Source organism: Canis lupus, chromosome 18, assembly GCF_003254725.2.
Source record: "Canis lupus dingo isolate Sandy chromosome 18, ASM325472v2, whole genome shotgun sequence".
Taxonomy (NCBI): Eukaryota; Metazoa; Chordata; class Mammalia; order Carnivora; family Canidae; genus Canis; species Canis lupus.
The window spans coordinates 34,798,213-34,821,058 of NC_064260.1; the positions used below are offsets into that span (position 1 = coordinate 34,798,213).

At 34.7% G+C, this 22,846-nt stretch overlaps 1 protein-coding gene and 1 pseudogene across 16 annotated transcripts in view; one reads left to right on the forward strand and one right to left on the reverse strand.

Moving 5' to 3' along the window:
- Window positions 1–22,846, forward strand: part of CCDC73 (coiled-coil domain containing 73) — a 138,114-nt gene that overhangs the window by 61,840 nt on the left and 53,428 nt on the right. For 13 of the 16 annotated variants that reach the window (XM_025452379.3, XM_049096811.1, XM_025452382.3 and 10 more), the window contains one exon: window positions 16,262–16,300. In XM_025452379.3, the coding sequence (XP_025308164.3) occupies window positions 16,262–16,300 (39 nt within the window). The remainder of the gene's footprint in view (window positions 1–16,261; window positions 16,301–22,846) is intronic. The other 3 variants (XM_025452381.3, XM_025452386.3, XM_035701468.2) reach the window with 1 other exon arrangement.
- Window positions 13,015–13,860, reverse strand: LOC112663430 (protein SET-like; annotated as a pseudogene).

A 22,846-nucleotide genomic window follows, 5' to 3' on the forward strand; every position in this document is an offset into this window, starting at 1 on the left:
CAAAGGCCAAAATATATTTTTAATGGAAGGATCCTGATGGATCCTTAATTAGGTAACTCACATCATAGTGTCAATTTGTTTAAGCATATGATAAACTTTCGTTAGTTGATTAAGGTAGTAAGAAGGTTCCTTTTTCTTCATATCCTTACCAATTTTGTTATCTCTGGTCTTTTTGGTCATTGCCATTCTAATAGGTGTAAGGAGATACCTCTTTGGGTTCGATTTGCATTTCCCTGATAATTAGTGATGTTGAGCTTCTTTTCATATACCTGTTGGCCATTTGTATGTCTTCTTTCTAGAAAAGTCTATCCAGGTCTTCAGTCCAATGTTTATATTGGTTTTGTTTTGTTGCTAGGAATGTACGAGCTTCTGATACATTTTGGATTTTTTTTTATTTTGGATATTAACCCCAATCAGATACATGGTTTGCAAATGTTTCTCCCATTCTATAGATTGCCTTTTCACTCTGTTGATTATTTTGTTTGCAGAAGATTTTTAGTTTTATGTAGTTCTAGTAGACTATTTTTACTTTCATTGCCTGTGCTTTTTGGTGTCATATCCAAAAAATCACTGCCTATACATCAAGAAGCTTTTTCCCTGTGTTTTTTCTTCTGGTAGTTTTATGGTTTCAGGCCTTATGTTTTATGTCTTTAACCCATTTTGAGTTGATTTTTGTATATAGTATGAGATTTTGTATAAGGTGTGAGATGAGAATCTAATTTGCCTTCTGCATGTGGATATCCAGTTTTTCTAACACCATTTATTGAAGATTATCTTTTCCCCATTGTATATTCTAGGTACCCTTGTTAAAGATCAGTTAGCTGTTGGGATACCTGGGTGGCTTAGTGGTCAAGTGTCTGCCTTCAGCTCAGGATGTGGTCACAGAGTCTCAGGATAAAGTCCCACATCAGGCTCCCCATGAGGAGCCGGCTTCTCCCTCTGCCTATGTCTCTGCCTCTCTCTGTGTGTGTCTCATGAATGAATAAATAAAATCTTAAAAAAAAAAAAAAAAAAAAAGATCAGTTAGCTGTAGTTGCATGGATTTCTGGTCTCTTTATTCTGATCCATTAACCAGTATGTCTATTGTTATACTAGTATCATACTGTTTTTGTCACTGTAATTTTGAAATATATTTTGAAATCAGGAAGCATGATACCTCTAGCTTTGTTCATCTTGCTCAAGTTTGCTTTGGCTATTATTTTCTGGTTTTAGGGGCTTTTGTGGTTCTGTATGAATTTTAGGATTTTTTTTCTATTTCTGTAGAGATTAACATTCTGATTTTCATAGATTACATTGAAGTGGTGGATCACTTTCAGTAATATGGACATTTTCACAATAGTAATCCTTCCATCCATGAGCACAGGATATCTTTCCACTTACCTGTCTTTTCAAATTTCCTTCATCAATGTTTTATAATATTCAATGTACAAATATTTTATCTCTTTGGTTAAATTTATTTCTAAATATATTTTTTGTTGTGAATGGGATTGTTTTCTTAATTTCCTTTTTGGATAGTTTGTATATAGACATAAGGCTGATTTTTATATGTTGGTTTTGTATCCTACAACTTTACTGTATTCATTTTTTAGTTCTAACACTGTTTTTGTTGAGTGTTTAGGATTTTCTACATATCTGATCATGTCATCTCCAAACAGAAAATTGTACTTCTTGCTGATTTGGAAGCCTTTTATTTATTTTTTCTTGTCTAATTTCTCTGGCTAGGACTTTCAGCACTGTGTTGAAATTAGTGATAAGAATGAGTATCCATGCCTTCTACTGAAATGATGGTGATGTTTACTGTGGGCTTTTTATATATGGCCTTTATTGTGTTGAGGTCAGTTACCTTGTATACTCATTTTGTTGAGAGTTTTTATCATGGATGGGTGTTAAATTTTGTCAAATGCATTTCTACATCTATTGAGATGAACATGTGAATTTTTAAAATTCTGTATGTAGTCTATCACATTGATTGGTTTGCATATGCCAGACCACCTTGCATCCCAGGGTTAAATCCCACTTGGTCATGGTGTATGAACCTTTAACATGCGTTGAATTTGGTTTGCTGGAATTTTATTGAAGATTTTTGCAACTGTGTTCATCAGGGATATTGGCTTATAGTTTTCTTCTGTTGGCTTTTTCTGACTTTGTTATCAGAGTGATGCCAGCCTCATAAAATGACTTTGGGAGTGTTTCTTCTTCTTCTGCATTTTGGAAGAATTTAAGAAGGACTGGGATATTTTAATTCTTCAAATGTTTAGTAGAATTTGTCCATGAAGCTATCTGGTCAGGGATTTTCTTTCTTGAGAGTTTTTAAATTATTGATTCAGTTTCCTTATTTGTGATCAGTATGGTCAAGCTTTTTATTTCATCTTTCTTCAGTTTTGACAGATTGTGTGTTTCTAAGAATTTATCCATTTTTTCCAGGTTATCCGATATGTTGGAGTGTAGTTGTTTTTTATTTCTGAGGCATCCATTGTAATGTCTCCTTCCATTTCTGATTTTATTGATTTGAATTTGTTCTCTTTTTGTTAATCTAGCTAAGGGTTAGTAGAGTTCATTTATCCTTGCAAACAATAACTTAGTTGTGTTGATTTTTTTCCTGTTGTTTTCCTATTTATTACTTAATTTCTGTTCTAACTTTTATTATTCCCTTTTGCTGACATTGGGGTTAGTTCTCTTTTTTCCTAGTTCTTTGAGATGTAAAATTAGACTGTTATTTGAAATATTTCTCTCTCTCTCTTTTTTTAATGTAGGCATTTATCATTATAAAAATACCCACTAGTACTACTTTTGCCACATCCCATAAGTTTTGTTATGTTGTGTTATTGGTTTTATGTGTTTCAAGATGCTTTTTAAATTCTCCCTTTTTGGACACAATAATTATCCAAGAATGTTGTTTAGTTTCCACATACTTGTGAATTTTCCTGTTTTCTTACTGTTATTGATTCTTGTATCATGCCACTATAGATGGAAAGATACTTGGAATGATTTTGATCTTCTTTTTTTTTTTTTTAAAGATTTTATTTATTTATTCATAGAGATGCAGAGAGAGAGAGAGAGGCAGAGACGCAGGCAGAGGGAGAGAAGCAGGCTCCTTGCAGAGGGCCTGACGTGGGACTCGATCCCGGGACTCCAGGATCATGCCCTGAGCTGCAGGCGGTGCTAAACTGCTGCGCCACCGGGGCTGCCCTGATTTTGATCTTCTTAAGTTTGTTAAGACTCATTTTGTGACCTAATGTGATCTGTCCTGGAGAATGTTTCACATGCACTTGAGAAGAATGTATTCTGCTGCTGTAGGGTGAGAACTTCTGTGTGTATGTCTGTTTATGTTCATATGATCCATAGTGAGGTTTAAATCAGCTGTTGCTTGGTAGATTTTCTCTCTGGATGTTTTGTACATTATTGTAGTGAGGTATTAAAGTTTCCTATAATTACTGTATTTCTGTCCATTTCTCCCTGTAGATCTGTTGATATTTGCTGTATATATTTATATATATATTTATTATCTCTGATGTTGGGTACATATACAGTTGTTATAGCTGCCTGTTGAACTGACTCCTTAACATCATATAATGATCTTTTTTTTGTCTCCAAAGACAGAATTTAACCTGAAGTTTATTTTATCTGCTATAAATATAGCCACCCCTGCTTTATTTTTGGTTACTATCTGGTATATTTCATTTATCTCTGTACTTCAGCCTATTTGTGTCCTTAAATCTAAAGTGACTCTCTTGTTGATAGTACAGTAGTCCCCCTTTATCAATGTGGAGTATGTTTCAAGACCCCTAGTGGATGCCTGAGACCATGGATGGTATTGAACCCTAAATATACTGTTTTTTTCCCTATACCTAAATACTTATAAATAAACTTATAAAATAAATTAAGCACAGTAAGAGTTTAATAATAACTAATAATAAAATCAAACAATTATAATAATATATTGTAATGTTATGTGAATATGATCTCTTTTTCCCTTTTTTCTGTCTTTCTTAACATATCTTGTAGTATCTTATAATACTAACCTCACCCTTTGGGGGACTTGGGGGGCTCAATCCATTAAGTGCCTGACTCTTGATTTCAGCTTAGTTCATGATCTGAGGTTGGTGGGATTGAGCCTTGTGTCAGGCTTCATGCTCAGCAGGGAGTCTGCTTGAAGATTCTCTCTCTCTCCCTCTTCCTCTCCCCCTTCCCCTACTCTTCTCTCTTTCAAATAAATAAATCTTAAAAAACAACTCACCCTTCTCTTCTTGTGATGCTGTACGATGATCAAATGCCTGTGTGATGAGATGAAATGTAGTGAATGATGTAGGCATCATGACATAGTATTAGGCTCATATTAACCTTCTGATGATACATTAGAAGGAGAGTCATCTGATTCCTAATTGCATTTGACCATGGGTAATTGAAACCATGGAAAGGGAAACCACAGATAAGTGGGAATAGCTATATATCACTAGATTTTTTTTTTTTTATCCTGTCACTATTCCTTTTGGTTGAAAAGTTTAATATTTACATTTAAAACAATTATTGATAGGTGTGGAATTACTGTTGTCATTTTGTAAATTGTTTTCCATCTCTTTCACAATTGTTTTGTATATCTCTTTTCATGGTATTTTTATAATGTAAAAGTAATGTAAAAAACTTGATGTTTTTGTAATGATTTTCTTTGATTTTTTTCCTTTTATCTTTGTGTATGTATTATAGTTTTTTATCTTTATGGTTATCTGAAGTCTCGCATAAAATATCTTGTAGTTATAACTGTTTTAAATTGATAACAACTTGAATTGCATACAGCAGCACTACACTGTAATTGTCCCCTTAACTTTGTGTTCTTATAGCCAGGGTTTGCATCTTTTTATATTGTGTATTCATTAATAAATTTTTATTTTTAATTTTCATATAAGGGTTAAAAGTAATTTACTACTGATTCAGTCTTGAGTTACTCTGTATTTGTCTATATACTTACCTTTACATATGAGAATTATACTTTCATATGTTTTTGCATTGCTGTTTAGCATGTTTCAATTTGAAGAATTTCCTTAAGTATTTTTTATAAGGCAAGTCAAGTGGTAATTGATTCCCTTAGTTTTTGTTTGTCTGGGAAAGACTATATCTCTCCTTCATTTTTTAAATGATACTTTTGCTTATGTATAGTATTCTTAGTTGGCACATTTTTCTTTTGTTACTTAAAATATATCATCCCACTCTCTTCTGGCCTGCAAGGTTTCTGCTGAGAAATCTACAGATAATCTTATTAGAGTTCTGTTATACATGACAAGTTGTTTTTCTCTTGCTACTATCAGAATTCTGTCTTTGTTCTTGACAACTTGATTATAAAGTGTTTCAGTGTATTCTTTTGGTTCATTCTCTTTGTAGTCCTCTGAGTCTCATTAATCTGGATGTTCACTTACCTCCCAAGATTTGGGAAGTTTTCAACCATTAATTTTTAAATAAGCTTCCTCTGTCCCTTACTCTTTTCTCCATCTGGGACTCCCATAATGCTTGTATTGATTCCATTGATGCTGTTTTATAACTCTTGTAGGCTTTCTTCACCCTCTAACCTTCTTTTTTCTTCTCTTATTAAATAACTTCAGATGATCTGTTTTTTTTTTTAATTTTTTTTTATTTATGATAATCACACAGAGAGAGAGAGAGAGAGAGAGAGAGGCAGAGACACAGGCAGAGGGAGAAGCAGGCTCCATGCACCGGGAGCCCGACGTGGGATTCGATCCTGGGTCTCCAGGATCGCGCCCTGGGCCAAAGGCAGGCGCCGAACCGCCGCGCCACCCAGGGATCGATCCCAAGATGATCTGTTTTCAAGTTCACTGATTCTTCAATTCAGTGTGGCCATAAAGCTCTCTCTTTTGCATTTTTTCATTTCATTCATTGCATTCTTCAGCTCTACATTTTTTTGGTTCTTTGTAAAATGATTTCTATTTCTGTTTTGAATTTATTTTCTTACATATATTTTCCTGATTTTATTGAGTTTCCTATCTGTAGATTTTAAGTAAATTATTTTTTCCTACTAATGATTTATTACATGATGCTGTGATAAGATACTTTGTCTTCCTGAGCCTCATTTTCCTTTATGTAAAGTGAAGAAATTGAAATATGTCAGAATTTCCCAAACAAACAGAATTTCCCGAACAAGATCACTTCATGAACCACTAACATATCTACATTCCTTACTCTCAAAGTCAGGAATAAGGAATTTGGGAGAGGTCTTCATTTACCCACCCAGAAGAGGCATAAATATGAGAGCATAGATAGAAGATGGTAAAAGCTGGATTGGGAGATTTTCAGCTCTATAGATCTATTATGTCATTATTTCATTAAATTTTAAACTTACTGAATTTATAAATTAAGATAGTAATTACTTCCACAGAACTGAGGGCATATTTAATACAATAATTTATTGATTGTACCATTGAAACACAATTTTATTAAGCCTTCACTAACACAGTGACAAGGGAAATTACATTCCTGTAGTGTGTACATTTATCCATGAGGAATTGGTAGACATTTGGATATTTTTTAGCTTGGAGAATCATAAATTTACAGAGATATTGGAAATACAATATAAAGAACTTACGTTTTCCTGAATGATTTAAGAGTAGTGTGCCATCTTATACCCTACTATCCCCAAAACTATAGTTTATCTTTCCTACAATCAAGGACATTCTCTTATAAAACCATAACAACACCATCAAAATCAGTGAGTTAACGTTAACATATAATTAAAATCTAATTATCATACCCCAGTGAGGTTTTACTAGTTGTCCTAATAAGGTGTTGTAGAGCAAAAAGATCCAGCTTAGGATCTTGGGTTGCATTTGTTTGTCATATCTCTTTAATTTCTTTTATCTAGACTAGTTCGCCAGTATTTGTCTAATTTTTATGGATTTGACACTCTTAAAGAATACAGACCAGTTATTTTGTAGATGTCCAATGTCTGTTTATAATGACGTTTCCTCATGATTAGAATTAGCTGTATGGGGCTGCCTGGGTGGCTTAGTGGTTTAGCGCTGCCTTCGGCCCAGGATGTGATCCTGGAGACCCAGGATCGAGTCCCACATCAGGCTCCCTGCATGGAGCGTGCTTCTCCCTCTGCCTGTGTCTCTGCCTCTCTCTGTCTCTGTGTCTCTCATGAATAAATAAATAAAATCTTAAAAAAAAAAAGAATTAGTTGTATGTCTTTGGCAGTAATATTACAGAAGAAATTTCTTGTTCTTATAATTGAATCCTATCAGACAGTTCATGATTTCATTTTCACTATTGGTGATGTGCACTTTGATTAAGGTAGTATCTGACAACTTTCTCCATTGAAAAGGAACTCTTTTCCCCTTTGTAATCAGAGTATTTTGTAGGGAGATACTTTGAAATTATGTAAATCCTGTTTCTAATAAAAATTTTACTATAGTTGTATATTTGTTTATATCAGTATAGATTCATTGTTTTTTTCAATGGATTAAAATCTATGACTGTAATTTATTTTGTTGCTCAACACACCCTTGATTTGGTGAGTGGAAGTCCATAAAGCCAATTACTGAGTTCTTTGGATATGTCTTCATTCTTTCAGCATTTTCCTGCTTTTAGATAAAAGCAAAATATGTCAGGATCATTTTGTAATTTATCTGACCCTGCACTGGAATGAATCATTTCTCCATGTTTCCTTGGTTCCTTTTAATGGCAAATGGTATGTAGAAGCAAAGATCTGGGCACTGTTATACTCATTACTATGGGTATGTCACTGCTCTCAGACTTACTTGGTAGACTGAGATCTATGTATGTATTATATACACACAAATATAATTTATGTTTATGTATAATTTATAATGTTTATTTTCCTAACAACCTGTGTATATCAAAACTATAAATTCACATTACCTCCAATTTTAATACAAAACCACAAGGTTAATTGTAGTTTATTTCCTTTCTGTACTTACACATTTCTTTTCTATTACAGTGAGAAATGTGACATTCTTTTTCCTTAATATTTTTACTTCTTTGATAAACTACCTTGTATACAACCAGTTTGGCATTTTGCCATGCCTTCTTCCTAATCTGGATGCCCCTTTTTTTCCTGCTTTGAGTCTGGCACTATGAGCTGGGTTACCCTTTTACAGGAATTTTACTGGAATAAATTTTATTTTAATTCCAGTATAGTTAACATACAGTGTTATATTAATTAGTTTCAGGTGTACAATATGGTGATTCCAACAATTCCATACATCACTCAGTGCTGTTTATGACAGATGCATTCCTTAACCACTATCACCTATTTTAACCTTCTCCCCATCCACCTCCCCTCTGGTAACCATCAGTTTATTCTCTATAGTTAAGAGTCTATTTCTTTGTTTGCCTTTTTCTTTTCTCTCCCCTTCTCTCTAAACTTTGCTTATTTGTTTCTTAAATTTTACATGGAAGTGAGATGATACGGTATTTGTCTTTCTCTGACTTATTCTGCTTAGCATTATACACTCTAGCTCCAACTATGTCGTTGCAAATGGCAAGATTTCATTATTTTTTATAGCTGAATAATATTCCATTGTATATATTGCATACACACACACCACATCTTTATCCGTTCATCTATCGATGTACACTTGGGCTGCTTCCATATCTTAGTTATTGTAACATAGCTGTAAACATAGGGGTGCATTTATCCCTTTGAATTAATTAGTGCATTTCGAGGGTAAATACTGAATAGTGCAATTACTAGATTGTACAGTAGTTCTCTCTTTAACTCTTGGGGAACCTCCATAATGTTTTCCACAGTGGCTGTACCAGTTTGCATTCCCACCAACACTACATGAGTGTTCTCTTTTCTCCACATCCTTGCCAACACTTGTTATTTCTCGAGTTTTAGCCATTTGAACAGGTGTGAGGTGATATCTCATTTTAGTTTCGATGGGCATTTCCTTGATAATCAGTGATGCTGAAGATCTTTTCATGCGTCTGTTGGCCATATAAATGTCCTCTTTGGAAAACTATCTGTTCATTTTTAATTGGATTGTTTTTGGGGTGTTGAGTTTAAGTTCTTTATATATATTGGAAACTAACTCTATCGGATATGTCATTTGCAAATATCTTCTCCCATTCCAAAGGGTGTCTTTTAGTTTTGTTTATTGTTTCCTTTGCTGTGCAGAAGCTTCTTAAAAATCGTGATGTAGTTCCAATAGTTTGTTTTTGCTTTAATTTCCCTTGCCTTGAGAGACATATCTAGAAAAGTGTTGCTACAGCTAATGTCAGAGACATTTCCGCCTGTGGTCTCTTCAGGATTTTAATGGTTTCAGGTCTCACAGTTAGGTCTTTATCATTTTAAGTTTATTTTTGTGCATGGTATAAGAAAGTGGTCCAGTTTTCCAACAGCATATTTTGAAGGGACTGTCAACAGTTGGATATTCTTTCCTGCTCTGTCAAAGATTAATTGAACATTTATTTCTGGGTTTTCTGGGTTTATTTCTGGGTTTTCTATTCTATTCCATTGATCTATGTGTCTATTTTTGTGCCAGAACCACACTGTTTTCATTACTACAGCTTTGTAATATAACTTGAAGTCCAGAATTGTGATGCCTCCAGGAATTTGCTTTTCTTTTTAAAAATTGCTTTGGCTATTCAGGGTCTTTTGTGGTTCCATACAAATTTTAGAATTGTTGGTTCTAGTTCTGTGAAAAATGCTGTTGGTATTTTGATAGGGATTGCAATTAAATGTGTGGATTGCACAGACATTTTTAACAATATTTGTTCTTCCAATCCATGAGAATGGTATGTCTTTATATTTCTTTGTGTCCTCTTCAGTTTCATTCATCAGTGTTTTATAGCTTTCAGAATATTGGTCTTTCACCTTTTTGGTTAAGTTTGTTCCTAGATATCTTTTTATTTTTTGTGCAGTTATAAATGGGATTTGTTTTCTTTTTTTTAAATATTTTATTTATTTATTCATAAGAGACAGAGAGAGAGAGAGAGAGGCAGAGAGACACAGGCAGAGGGAGAAGCAGGCTCCATACGGGGAGCCCGACGTGGAACTCCATCCTGGGTTTCCAGGATCAGGCCTTGGGCTGAAGGCGGCGCTAAACCACTGAGCTGCTAGGGCTACCTGGATCTGTTTTCTTAATTTCTCTCTCTGCTGCTTCATTACTGGTGTATAGAAATATAACATTTTTCCACATCAATTTTGTATCCTGCAACTTCCCTGAATTCGTTTATCAGTTCTGGTAGTATTTTGGTGGAATCTTTTGGGCTTTTTCTTTTCTTTAGTAATCTTTACACCCAACATGGGGCTTTACCTTTTGACCCTGAGATCAAGAGTCACATGGTCTTCCAACTGAGCAAGCCAGGTGTCTCTCATGTTTTCTGTATATAGTATCCTGTCATCTGTAAATAATACCTTACTCAGCTTCTGACTCCTCCCAGTAGTTGAGGAAACTACTTGGATCTTGAAGAAATCCTCACAGATTTCCCTCTCTCTCATTGGGATCCTCTTTTCCCCATTCAGGCCTGACACCCTGTTCTGGAATGCTGCCACCATGACCCCTTCATCCCTTCCCTGAACACTAACCTTGCCCTATCCCACCCCATGGACTTAGGACTGAATTGTTCAGGAAGGGGAAAAGGTTAAATATTTTTAAATATAATTTTGAAGGATTTTATTACCAAGTAACATAAAGCTCGCTAATGGAAAAATAGTGGGAAAATAGGGTTTGCTCTAAAGAAATGCATTTTATAGTAGCTTTTTATGAAACTTTCCATAAAGTGAGGGATAACCATAATAGGAAAACATTTGTGCTTTATCTTTGAAACTGTCTTTTGTAGTTAATAAGTTTATTAGTGTTAGCATAGTTTTGTTCCTGTATCAGAAAGATGTCTGTATCTCATACTATAATCCACTTATATTTAATTTTAGAATGAAAAAAAGTCATTATATATAATAGCCTCCGTAAAAAGATTTTATGTCAGTCTAGTTATATTACGGTCAAATTCTACTTATGTTTCATAGGAATGCAACTATGTGGTAGGTTGTTAAGTTGGGAAGTGCTCTAGAAATGTTGATAAAATATAGCTGTGAATCATAATTCAGAAAGAACTAAATGCAGAAGTGTTAATGTCTGAAAAACAATGAATTAAAATAATTTTGTAAATATGCTCTAGGTGTATGAGTTTTACCTTTGGCAAATGGTAGCTGTGTTAGTGAAGATTCTTCAGTGAAACAGAACCAGTAGGATATACATATAGAAAGAGATTTATTATGAGGAATTAGGTTACCCTTTATGGAAGCAGAGAAGTACCACAATCTACTTCACGGATTCTGATTCAAATGCTCATCTCTTCCAGAAACACCCTCACTGACACACTCAGAAATAATGTTTATTCTAGGCACCTTTTGTTCCAATAAAGTTGCCATGTAAAATTAACTATTACAGTAGTGAATAATGATTTCAGAATTAGAACGAAAGTGTTCTGAAGTTTGTTTTCCTCTTATTTTTCTAGATAATTTCTACCCTTTTACTTTTCTTTTGTCTATATGCCTTAAAAAATACTCTGATCTCATCCCATCTCATGTCTTTCAGAAGGGATCTATGTATGAAGCACTTTCAAATATATATCTTTAGCCCCAAATCCCACCTGGATTGACATGAAATTTGATATATTCAAAGTCATGAACATGATTTTTTTTTTGTTTTAGAAAATGTCCCCCTCCTCAAAACTTTTGTCTTTTCTTTCCTTATTAATTATAGCTCCCTTTTTTTTTACTTGTTGCAGCTTTTTTTCCTCACCATTTCCCTCAGAGTATATTCAGACTATATTCTCACTACATTCATTATTAAAACCCGAGTCCTCTTTAATTATCCTTTTTCATCTGGATAGTGGTTTACTTGCTTACACCTGTATACTCTGTTACTGTTAACATAACAGTGTGATTCTTCCAAAAATTAAGTCAGGCTATGTTACACTTGTGCTTGGAACTTTTGAATGTCTTCCTGTCTCAGTCAGTATATAAACCTGAATCTGTATTGTGCGTTACAAGACTGACGATGATTTGCCCCTCTTGCCTCCTACTCTTCTCTCAGCTGTTGCTGTTCTTTCCCTTGCTTGTTCCCTTCCAGTCACACTGGCCCTCTTGTTCTTCTGTGAGTTCACATTTAGTTTTATTGTAACAAAGCAACTTGTTCACTTTTAATGTTTAAAACTGAGCATCATCTTATTTTCCAGTGAAACAAAAGGAAAATTTAAAAATATATAGGAACAAAATTACAATTGAGAATGTCAATTCCAAATAAAGTCCAAGTTCTGCTGATTCTTCCATTGAGTGGCAGGCTCAAGTCATTTGGATAGAATTTTATTTAAAAAGTATCAACTTAAACCACAAGGATGTCCATTAAAAATCACAATTAAACATGCCAAAGGAGAAGCCATATTGTCAAAATGCCCACTTAACCTACTCAGACATCTAAATTTCAAATTTTTCTGATATTCTATAACCTCATTTAAAAATTTTCTTTCTTTCTTTCTTTCCTTTTTTTTTTTTTTTTTTTTTGACAAGATAAAGTAGACAGATACATGTTGGTAAGTGCTAGCTTAGCTGTCCATATTCACATTGAGGCACAATATAATCTCTGAGCCCAATATACAGAGAAAGGGGGAAGAAAGCTAGAATTCTGTGCACCACTACACCGGGGCCTAGCTCCCTCCAGCTTCCAGCAGAGCTAAGGTAGCAGAAGGTTTTTCTTTTTTCCCAGAGGGCACGGGGGGGTTGATTCTGTAAAATTTTTGTTGAAACAGGAAGGGATAAAAATGAATTAGGAACAGAAAGGAGTAGAGCTTCTTTTCCCACTGTATTCTGCTCAAGGTATTTCCCCCAAAATTAGTCAAGAACCATGGTATAAAGGGAGAGAAAAGAGATTTCAAAAAACAGGGTGAATAAGCACAAGGGGTGGGGGCGGAGAGATTGCAGCTTGCTCCCAGGGACTGTAAAAAATTCACAAAGGAAGGTTGGAATCTATCAGTATTTCATTAGTCATCACCTCCTTCATCCTCTTCTTCCCCCTCATCATCACCATCATCTTCTTCACTCTTAATCCTCATCTCCTTTTCAATCTCTTCTAATCCTTCTTCATCACCTTATCTTCTTCTCCTTCCCCTTCTTCATCATCCATATTGGGAACCAAGTAGTGCTGTGATGGATTTGGCTAAATATCATCTTTGATGACCTCTCCTAACTCGTCTGCACCTGTATGAGGATGGTCAGTAAACCATCATGAAGCTCTTCGGTGAAGAAGCTCTTCAGTTCCTCAGGCCATCTCTTCCTGCTGGCTTTATTGTGTGTTTGACTTGAACGTTTCATCAGACCCTTCCCAAGTTTCCATTTAATTTCAGTGGACTTTGAAGATGGATCAGATGAAATTCTTTAGAGAGAACTTTATTTTCGAAGTAAGCGTTTTCATCAAGATAAAAATCTGTTCTGTAACCTGATTTAGTATCTTCAAATTCTGTCACTTCAACTCTTGTCAGATAATGCAGCGCCTCTTCATCTTCCTTCTCAAGTAGTACAGAGGCTTGTAGATTGTTGACAAATGTTGTTACCCCAAAATTTGGGATTTTGGCAATCAATTCCAACCTATTCTGAAAAAAATGGTGGGTGGGGTTTGTTATATTTCTGTTCTACTTTAAAAATCTCCTCACTGGCTTGTTCATTGTCTATTTCATTCTGTACTTCATCAATATGTTCAATTGCTTCTTGCAGTTTCGTTTCTCCCTTTGGCAAGTGCTGAGAGGTTGAAGTCTTCTCTGCCTTGAGGGCAGGAGGCAGTCTCAGTTTCTTTGTTTGAAGCAGAGTGAAGACTGGCATTTGGGGGCCATGCTGTTAGGAGAGCTCACGAAATAAGGGCAGATGCATTTTTGCAAGAAGGTCCAATTTCTCTTTCTTGTTTTGAACATGCCATATGTTCTCCTACCTTAGGGCCTTTGCAGTTGCTGAATTCTCTTCCTTGCTCCTATCAAGTCTTGACTCAAAAGATGCCATCTCAGGAAGGAAGGATTTTCTTGGGTATCTTACACATCCCCTTCCTTGATTTATTTTTCTTTAGTTCTTCTCAATATTTAATAGACTATATATTTTAACTTATTTATAGTGTTATTTTCTATAATCCCCAGATTTTAAGCTGGACAAGATTTTTTTATTAAGATTTTATTTATTGGGATCCCTGGGTGGCGCAGCGGTTTGGCGCCTGCCTTTGGCCCAGGGCGCGATCCTGGAGACCCGGGATCGAATCCCACATCGGGCTCCCGGTGCATGGAGCCTGCTTCTTCCTCTGCCTGTGTCTCTGCCTCTCTCTCTCTCTCTGTGACTATCATAAATAAATAAAAATTTTAAAAAAATTTAAAAAAAGATTTTATTTATTCATGAGACACACACACACACACACAGAGAAAGAGAGAGAGAGAGACAGGCAGAGGGAGAAAGCAGGCTCCATGTGGGGAACCTGATGTGGTACTTGATCCCGGGACTCCAGGATCATGCCCTGAGCCGAGGGCAGACGCTTAACTGCTGAGCCACCCAGGTGTCCCAAAATTATCAGCTTACTTAAGGCAGTATGCTAGAGTGATTTCATAGGAAATGTGAAGTAATTATTTTTGCTTAAGATTTAGCAAATAAGAGATTTAGGAAAATGAGCACTTACACAGCTGGTTGGAGTTTAAGTTGATCAGCCACTCCAGAGGACTTCATAAGAATTGCTAAGAGTTTATGAAAAGGAACAGAAAATAGGAATTCTGCTTCTTGGAATTTATTCTGCTAAGATGAGTATACTTCCTGGTACAAGCATGTTTATTTCACAGTAGTGTTAGAAAACTGCAAACTGGGCAGCCCCGGGTGGCCCACAGCTGTTTAGCATTGCCTGTGGCCCGGGGTGTGATCCTGGAGACCCTGGATCGAGTCCCACGTCAGGCTCCCTGCATGGAGCCTGCTTCTCCCTCTGCCTGTGTGTCTCTGCCTCTCTCTCTCTATCTCTCTGTGTCTGTCATGAATAAATAAATAAAATCTTAAAAAAAAAAAAAAAAAAAAGAAAGAAAACTGCGTACTGGGCAAATCTACAAAAATGAGTTGGTAAACTATGGTATTAAGTTAAACAGTAGAATACTATGTAACCATTAAAAAGTTGCATTGTAGATTAATTTGTTTTAGAAAGGTGTTCCTTCTATATTAAGTAAAAATGGGTTATAAAGTAGTACATATATTATTATCCCACTTCCTACTGGCTCTCTCTTAAAGTATAAATGCATAGAAAAATAGCTGGAAGTACCAGAGTATTAATGATTATTACTTCTGTGTTGTGAGATCATCTGTTTAAAACTTTTTTCCCGGGATCCCTGGGTGGCGCAATGGTTTAGCGTCTGCCTTTGGCCCAGGGCGTGATCTTGGAGACCCAGGATCGAATCCCACGTCAGGCTCCTGGTGCATGGAACCTGCTTATCCCTCTGCCTATGACTCTGCCCCCCCCGCCCCCCTCTCTCTGTGTGAGTGTGTGTGATTATCATAAATAAATAAAAAATTAAAAAAAATAAAATTTTTTTCCCTATGTTTTTCCATTTTATTAGATTATCTTCAATGAAGAGCTGATACTACGTAGGAAATTCTCCTGGGCTGTTCTTGCTATTTTGCTTGCTTTATTTTCCTTCATAGTAGTTGTCATTCTCTAACCTCTACTTTTTACCTATATTTTATTGTCTGTCTACCACTACCCCTACTAGACCGCTTCTAAAAAAAGGACAGGGATCTGTTTTGTTCAGTGCTGTATCCCAGACTTGTAAGAAAGTGGCTGGTATATGGTAGGTACTCCATAAGTATGTGTTGAATAATTAATGAATGTATTGTTTTTATTTTATTTATTTTATTATTTTTTTTATATTTTTAAATTTTTTTTTAAATTTTTATTTATTTATGATAGTTACACAGAGAGAGAGAGGCAGAGACACAGGCAGAGGGAGAAGCAGGCTCCATGCACCGGGAGCCCGATGTGGGATTCGATCCCGGGTCTCCAGGATCGCGCCCTGGGCCAAAGGCAGGCGCCAAACCGCTGCGCCACCCAGGGTTCCCTATTGTTTTTATTATATGGAAGAAAGTTATGGTAAATAACGTCTTGAAAAAAATAGTGCATGGGAAATAAACACCACATTTTATAGCATACAATTTTAATATTGGGAGGAATTTGTAACAGATAAGTGCAGAATTATAATGAACTTTCTCCTTGTTTTTTTCAAGGTTTCTAAATATTCTTTACAGAAGAAAGTAAGTGAAATGGTAAGAAAATTACAAAATATACACCCACTCCCCAGATTAGAATATAATGTGTGTGGTATCTTGTCAATATAAGTGACTTTTATGTATTAAAAAAATTGAAACTGGATATTATGATATCCCTTTTAAAAGACTGAATTATAATTTCAAATATAGATTAAATGAATTTATTTCACAAATTTATTTCTGGATTACATAGTATTTACATATTATAAAATAAATTTAACCCAGTTCCCAGATTATTGATAGAGGTCTTATGTTAATATCAAACAACAAGGAAATAAGAACAATAAATCTATTATTTTATTATCTTTTCTAGGTATTTATACAAACATGTAGTTATTAATGATTGCCTGAAAAATTAAAGTAATATGAAGTTGCATTTGAATATGACACTTGGGATATGGCCTTTATTTTTTACCATTCAACAAGTGTTTGCTGTGCCTTCCTCTTCTATAGGATATTAAAATTAATATTTGCATTTTTACAGCATAGTGTTTTATGGAATATTTACTTGGATATTCTCTTTTCCTATCCTTATTTGATTCAGAAGGATTTTTTCCCCTGTAGTTTTTTGATTGAGCAAAATTCTCCCATATCCACTTAAATCTTCTTTTTTTTTTTTTCCACTTAAATCTTCTGAGGGCTTTTTGGGTGGGCTTATGCTATCAGTCTTCCTTCTTTGGAGCATACCTTAAGACAAGTAAATTTTGGTGAGGTTTGTATATTATACATATGAGAAATAAGAAATGAGGGGTCACTTTTTATTAAATACAGAAAAATAAGGTAACTGTTTTGCTTCTTGAAATTGTTTTTGGTGTGTTAGAAAATAAAAGAGCCTTAGAAAGATTGCTAAGCTTGATTGAATAAAAGATGTGAAAATTCTGTCGCTGTTCAACTGGAAAGAATAAAGATAATATTGTCAGATATTTTAAACTATGATTTTAATTAAGAAGCTGAAAAACTAGATTCTGGTTTAGCTTTAAGTACCATGACATTTGTACTGAAAGTCATCTTCAACGCTACAGCGGTTTTACACAAAATACAGTGAAATTGAATAATGTGCCCTCTGACCTGGGAGATAAGGCTACAAGTTAAAGATCAAAGGCAACATAAAGTGTGTTTTATTTTATTCCATTTTGTTATTTTTGTATATCACTTTCCTCTAAAGAAAAGACTTTTAAGAAAGATTCATTTTTCTTAATTAAATTAAAAAAAGGTTGAGTACTGAAGGTTTCATATGATTTAAAATCACCACCTTTTTTCCTTTCATAGAATGTTTTTAGAATGAAGACTTGTCTGGAAATAATCTTCATAATTGTAAATATTAGTTATATCTGTACACACAACGTGTTAGTATAACTAAGTTAGTTTTTAAGTATTATATGCCTTATCTTTGTGATTACAAAAGGTAAAAGTATCTTAAGATGCCATAGTTTGTTTAAAAAGTGAGAAATTATTGAGTTCATTTTGAGAAATTGAAAAGTAGGTTGCATAATAGATTTTGAAGAATGTATGAAGTTTCTTTTTGAGTTTTTATCTTTTTCTCTAAAATTTACTTTAATGAATTAATTATTTTAAGGGAAATTAGTTTTATTCTTAAAGGTTTTCAAATTGGTCTCTATAAGGAAATAAGAAAACGGGGAAATTAGCAGCTATTCCTTTTATTAGTCAATGTAGTTGTAAAAAGTTGTGTGTAAATACTATTTTAAAAAATTATTCCTAAAAAAATAAAAATAAATAAAAAAATTATTCCTATTTAAATGACTTGAAGCTTTAAAGTAATCTTTTAGACTACACACGTGCACACACCTGCACACTTCACTTTTAATTATGCAGATACTGTCTTTATTTCCTTTAATCTTGTTTTTCGGTGATTAACCTTGTTAAATTTTAATTTGTATTAGGAAAGCAGTGAATCCTAACATTCACTCTCTACTCTGTGGACAGAGTCTTTGCATTTAGTAGTAAAATTGTGTAAAAGAAAATAGCTTGAACAAATTCAGAGGTAAAAACAAAAACAGTATGTAGCTAACTATTTCTTAGTCATCATAATAAAATTATCTTTACTATGATATAGTATGTAATATTAAAGTGTTAATAACACACTAAAGTTATTTATATTATTCTTTAAAATGTTCTTGGGTTTCTCAAGCAAGGGGTGTTACCATTTGGTTTTTGTTGTTGCTTCCCAAAGAATTTAAGCTATTTGCTGACATGCAATTAGTGGCAGACTTGACAACTGGCCTCTTCATCTCATTATCAAAACCATATCAGAGCAGCCAAGTAGGTTCATATACGAACAGTCCCATATGGGCCTCTATAGGCTAATGAGTTATGGGTGTCCATGTAATTTAAGTTTTTATAAAAGTATAATGGCCATTGAATAGGTTAATGTATTTGAAAATCGGAATTATGTCATACAAATGAAATTGCATTTTAATTGACTTTAAACAAGAACATTGGAATAGAGTATATCACAAAGTATTCTAGTGTATATAGAGTTCTACGTATATAGAGAAAACCAACTAAATTACTTTAATCTTTGCTATAGTTTTAGTTACAGAATTATTAATCTTTGCAGGCATTGACAGCCTATTATATTTACCTTTTTAACTGAAAGGTTAAAGAAACCTATATTAATATGTTGTGGACAATATTCTCATAAAGACTATAAAAATTGATATGAACTGAAATTTTGAAAAATTCCTTGACCACTGGAAGTCAACCATAAGAAAACATCTGGAGACCACAAATATGTGGAGGTTAAATATCATGGTACTAAACAATGAGTAGGTCAACCAGGAAATAAAGAAATTATGAAAAACTATATGCCAACAAATTGTACAATCTAGGAGAAATGGATAAATTCCTAGAAACATATAACCTACCAAGAAACATATAACCTACCAAAACTAAAGCAGGAAGAAATAGAAAATTTGAACAGACTGATCACCAGCAGAAATTAAATAAGTAATAGAAAAACTCCCAACAAAGTTCAGCACCAGCTGGCTTCACAGATGAATTCTACCAAACATTTAAAGAAGAGTTAATACCCGTTTTTCACACAGTATTCTAAAAAATAGAAAAAAGAAGGAAATTTTTTTTAAAAAGATTTTTTATTGATTCATGAGACACACAGAAAGAGAGGCAGAGATGTAGGTGAGGGGGAAGCAGGCCCCCCTGGATCACGACCTGAGCCAAAGGCAGAGGGTCAACCTCTGAGCCACCTAGGCATCCCAGAAGGAAAACTTTAAAATTCATTCTGAGGCCAGCATTATCCTGAAACCCAAACTGGATAAAGACACCAGTAAAAAAGAGAACAACTGGTTAGTATCCCTGGTGAACATAGATGCAAATATCCTCAGTAAATTACTAGAAAACCAAATTCAACATTACATTAAAATCATTCACCATGATCAAGTGGGATTTATTCCAGGGATGCAAGGGCAGTTCAATATTTCCAAGTCAATCAGCATTATCATGCTGATTCATATCAATAAGAGAAAGATGAGGACCATAGGGTTTTTCAATAGATGCAGAAAGAGCATTTGACGTACAATATCCATTCATGATTAAAAAAAAAAACCCTCTTAAAGTAGATTTAAAGGTAACAAACCTCAACATAATAAACATCATGAAAAACTCACAGCTAACATCATCCTCAATGAAGAAAAACTGGGGGCTTTTCCCCTAAAGTCCAGAACAAGACAAAGATGTCCACTCCACTCTTACCACATTTATTCAACATGGTACTGGAAGTCCTAGCCACAACAATTAGACAACAAAATAAAAGGCATCCAAAACAGTAAGGAAGAAGTAAAACTTTCACTATTTGCGGATAACATGATACTATGTAATGAAAACCAGAAAGAATCAATTAAAAACTACTAGAACTGATAAATGAATTCAGGAAAGTCGCAGGATACAAAATCAATGTACAGAAATCTGTTGAATTTCTGTGCATCAATTATGAAACAAAGAAATTAAGAAAACAAATCCCATTTATAATTGCACAAAAAATAATAAGATATCTAGGAACAAACCTAACCAAAAAGGTGAAAAACCTACATATACTCTGAAAGCTATAAAACACTGATGAATGAAATTAAGGACACAAAGAAATAGACATGCCATTCTCATGGATGAGAAGAACAAATATCATTAAAATGTCTGTGCTACCCAAAACATTCTACACATCTAATGCAATCCCTATCAGAATACCAACAGCATTTTTCACAGAACTAATACCAGCAATTTTAAAATTTATATGGAACCACCAAAGACCCTGAATAGCCAAAGCAATTTTAAAAAAGAAAAGCAGGGCGGCCCCGGTGGCGCAGTGGTTTAACACTACCTGCAGCCTGGGGTGTGATCCTAGAGACCCGGGATTGAGTCCCGCATCGGGCTTCCTGCGTGGAGCCTGCTTCTCCCTCTGCCTGTGTCTCTGCCTCTCTCTATGAATAAATAAACAAAATCTTTAAAGAGAAAAAAAAATTCCTGGAGGCATCACGACTCTGGACTTCAAGTTATATTACAAAGCTGTAGGAGTGAAAATAGTGTGGTTCTGGCACAAAAATAGACACATAGATCAATGGAATAAAATAGAAAACCCAGAAATAAAACCACAATTATACAGAACAGGAAAGAATATCCAGCTGTTGACAGTCTCTTCAAAAAATGCTGTTGGAAAACTGGACCACTTTCTTATACCATGCACAAAAATAAACTTAAAGTGATTAAAGACCTAACTGTGAGACCTGAAACCATTAAAATCCTGAAGAGACCACAGGCGGAAATGTCTCTGACATCAGTTATAGCAACATTTTTCTAGATGGGTCTTCCAAGGCAAGGGAAATCAAAGCAAAAATAAACTATTGGAACCAAATCAAAATTTTTAAAAAACAGGGCACCTGGGTGGCTCAGTGGTTCAGCATCTGCCTTCAGCTCAGGTCATGATCCTGGGGTCCTGGGATTAAGTACCACATCAGGCTCTCCATGGGGATCCTGCATCTCCCTCAGCCTATGTCTCTGCCTCTCTCTCTCTCTGTCTCATGAATAAATAAAATCTTTAAAAAAAAGTTTTTTAAAAAAGCTTCTGCACAGCAAGGGAAACAACAGAACTAAAAAACCTTTGGAATGGAATGGCATATCCAATAAAGGGTTAGTTTCCATGATATATAAAAAACTTAAAAAACTCACCCCCAAAACAATCCAATTAAAAATGAGCAGAAAACATGAACAAACCTCCAAAGAGGACATTTATATGGCCAACAGACGCATGATAAGATCCTCAGCACCACTGGTTATCAAGGAAATGCCCATCAAAACTACAATGAGCTATCACCTCATATCTGTTCAAGTGGCTACTCAAGAAACAAGTGTTGGCAAGGATGTGGAGAAAAGAGAACACTCATGTACTGTTGGTGGGAATGCAAACTGGTACAGCCATTGTGGAAAACAGTATGGTCCTCAAGAGTTAAAAAGAGAACTGTGCAATCTAGTAATTGCACTATTGGGTATTTACCCGCAAAATGCAAAAATACTAATCCAAAGGGATACATGTACCTCTATGTTTATAGCAGCATTATTTACAGTTAACAGCATTAATTACAATAGCCAAACTATGGAAGCAGCCTATGGATAAAGAAGATGTGATATATATGACATATGTATATATACGTAGTATATATGTGTATACTGTAAACATATATCAATCTATATCAAATATTCCACATACAATGGAATAATATTATTAAGCTATAAAAATGCAACCTTGCCATTTGCAATGACCTGGATGGAGCTAATAAAATAAGTCAGAGAAAGACAAATACCGTATCATCTCACTTCTATGTGGAATTCAAGAAACAAATGAAGTTCTGAAAAGAGACAAACCAAAAAACTGACTTTTAAGTATAGAGAACTGATGGTTTTCAGAGGGAAGGTGGGTAGGGGAATGAGTGAAATAGGTGATGAGGATTAAGGAATGTACTTGTGATGAGTATCAGTTGTATGGAATTCTTGAATCACTATTTTGTACACCTAAAACTAATATTAGACTGTATGTTAGCTAACTGGAATTTTTTTAAAAGATTTTATTTATTTATTCATGATAGTCACACAGAGAGAAACAGAGAGGCAGAGACACAGGCAGAGGGAGAAGCAGGCTCCATGCTGGGAGCCCGACGTGGGATTTGATCCCGGGTCTCCAGGATCATGCCCCGGGCCAAAGGCAGGCGCCAAACTGCTGCGCCACCCAGGGATCCCAGCTAACTGGAATTAAAATAAAAACTTAAAAAAAATTCCTTGAGTTGAAATAATGCCTTTAGACTAATTTTAGTGAAATTCTATTAGTTTTCTACACATCTGCTGAAAACAAATGTAATTCTCTAGGTTAGAGAATTAAGTGGTATTTTAGAGGAATGGAAGGAATATAGTTCATTATTTTTCATTGTTTAGTTATTGATAATAGTGACTACTTAGGTAGACATAAGATATCCAGGGTAAGTACACTTGTCATCTTGTTTGTGGATATAACTGTTACATGAG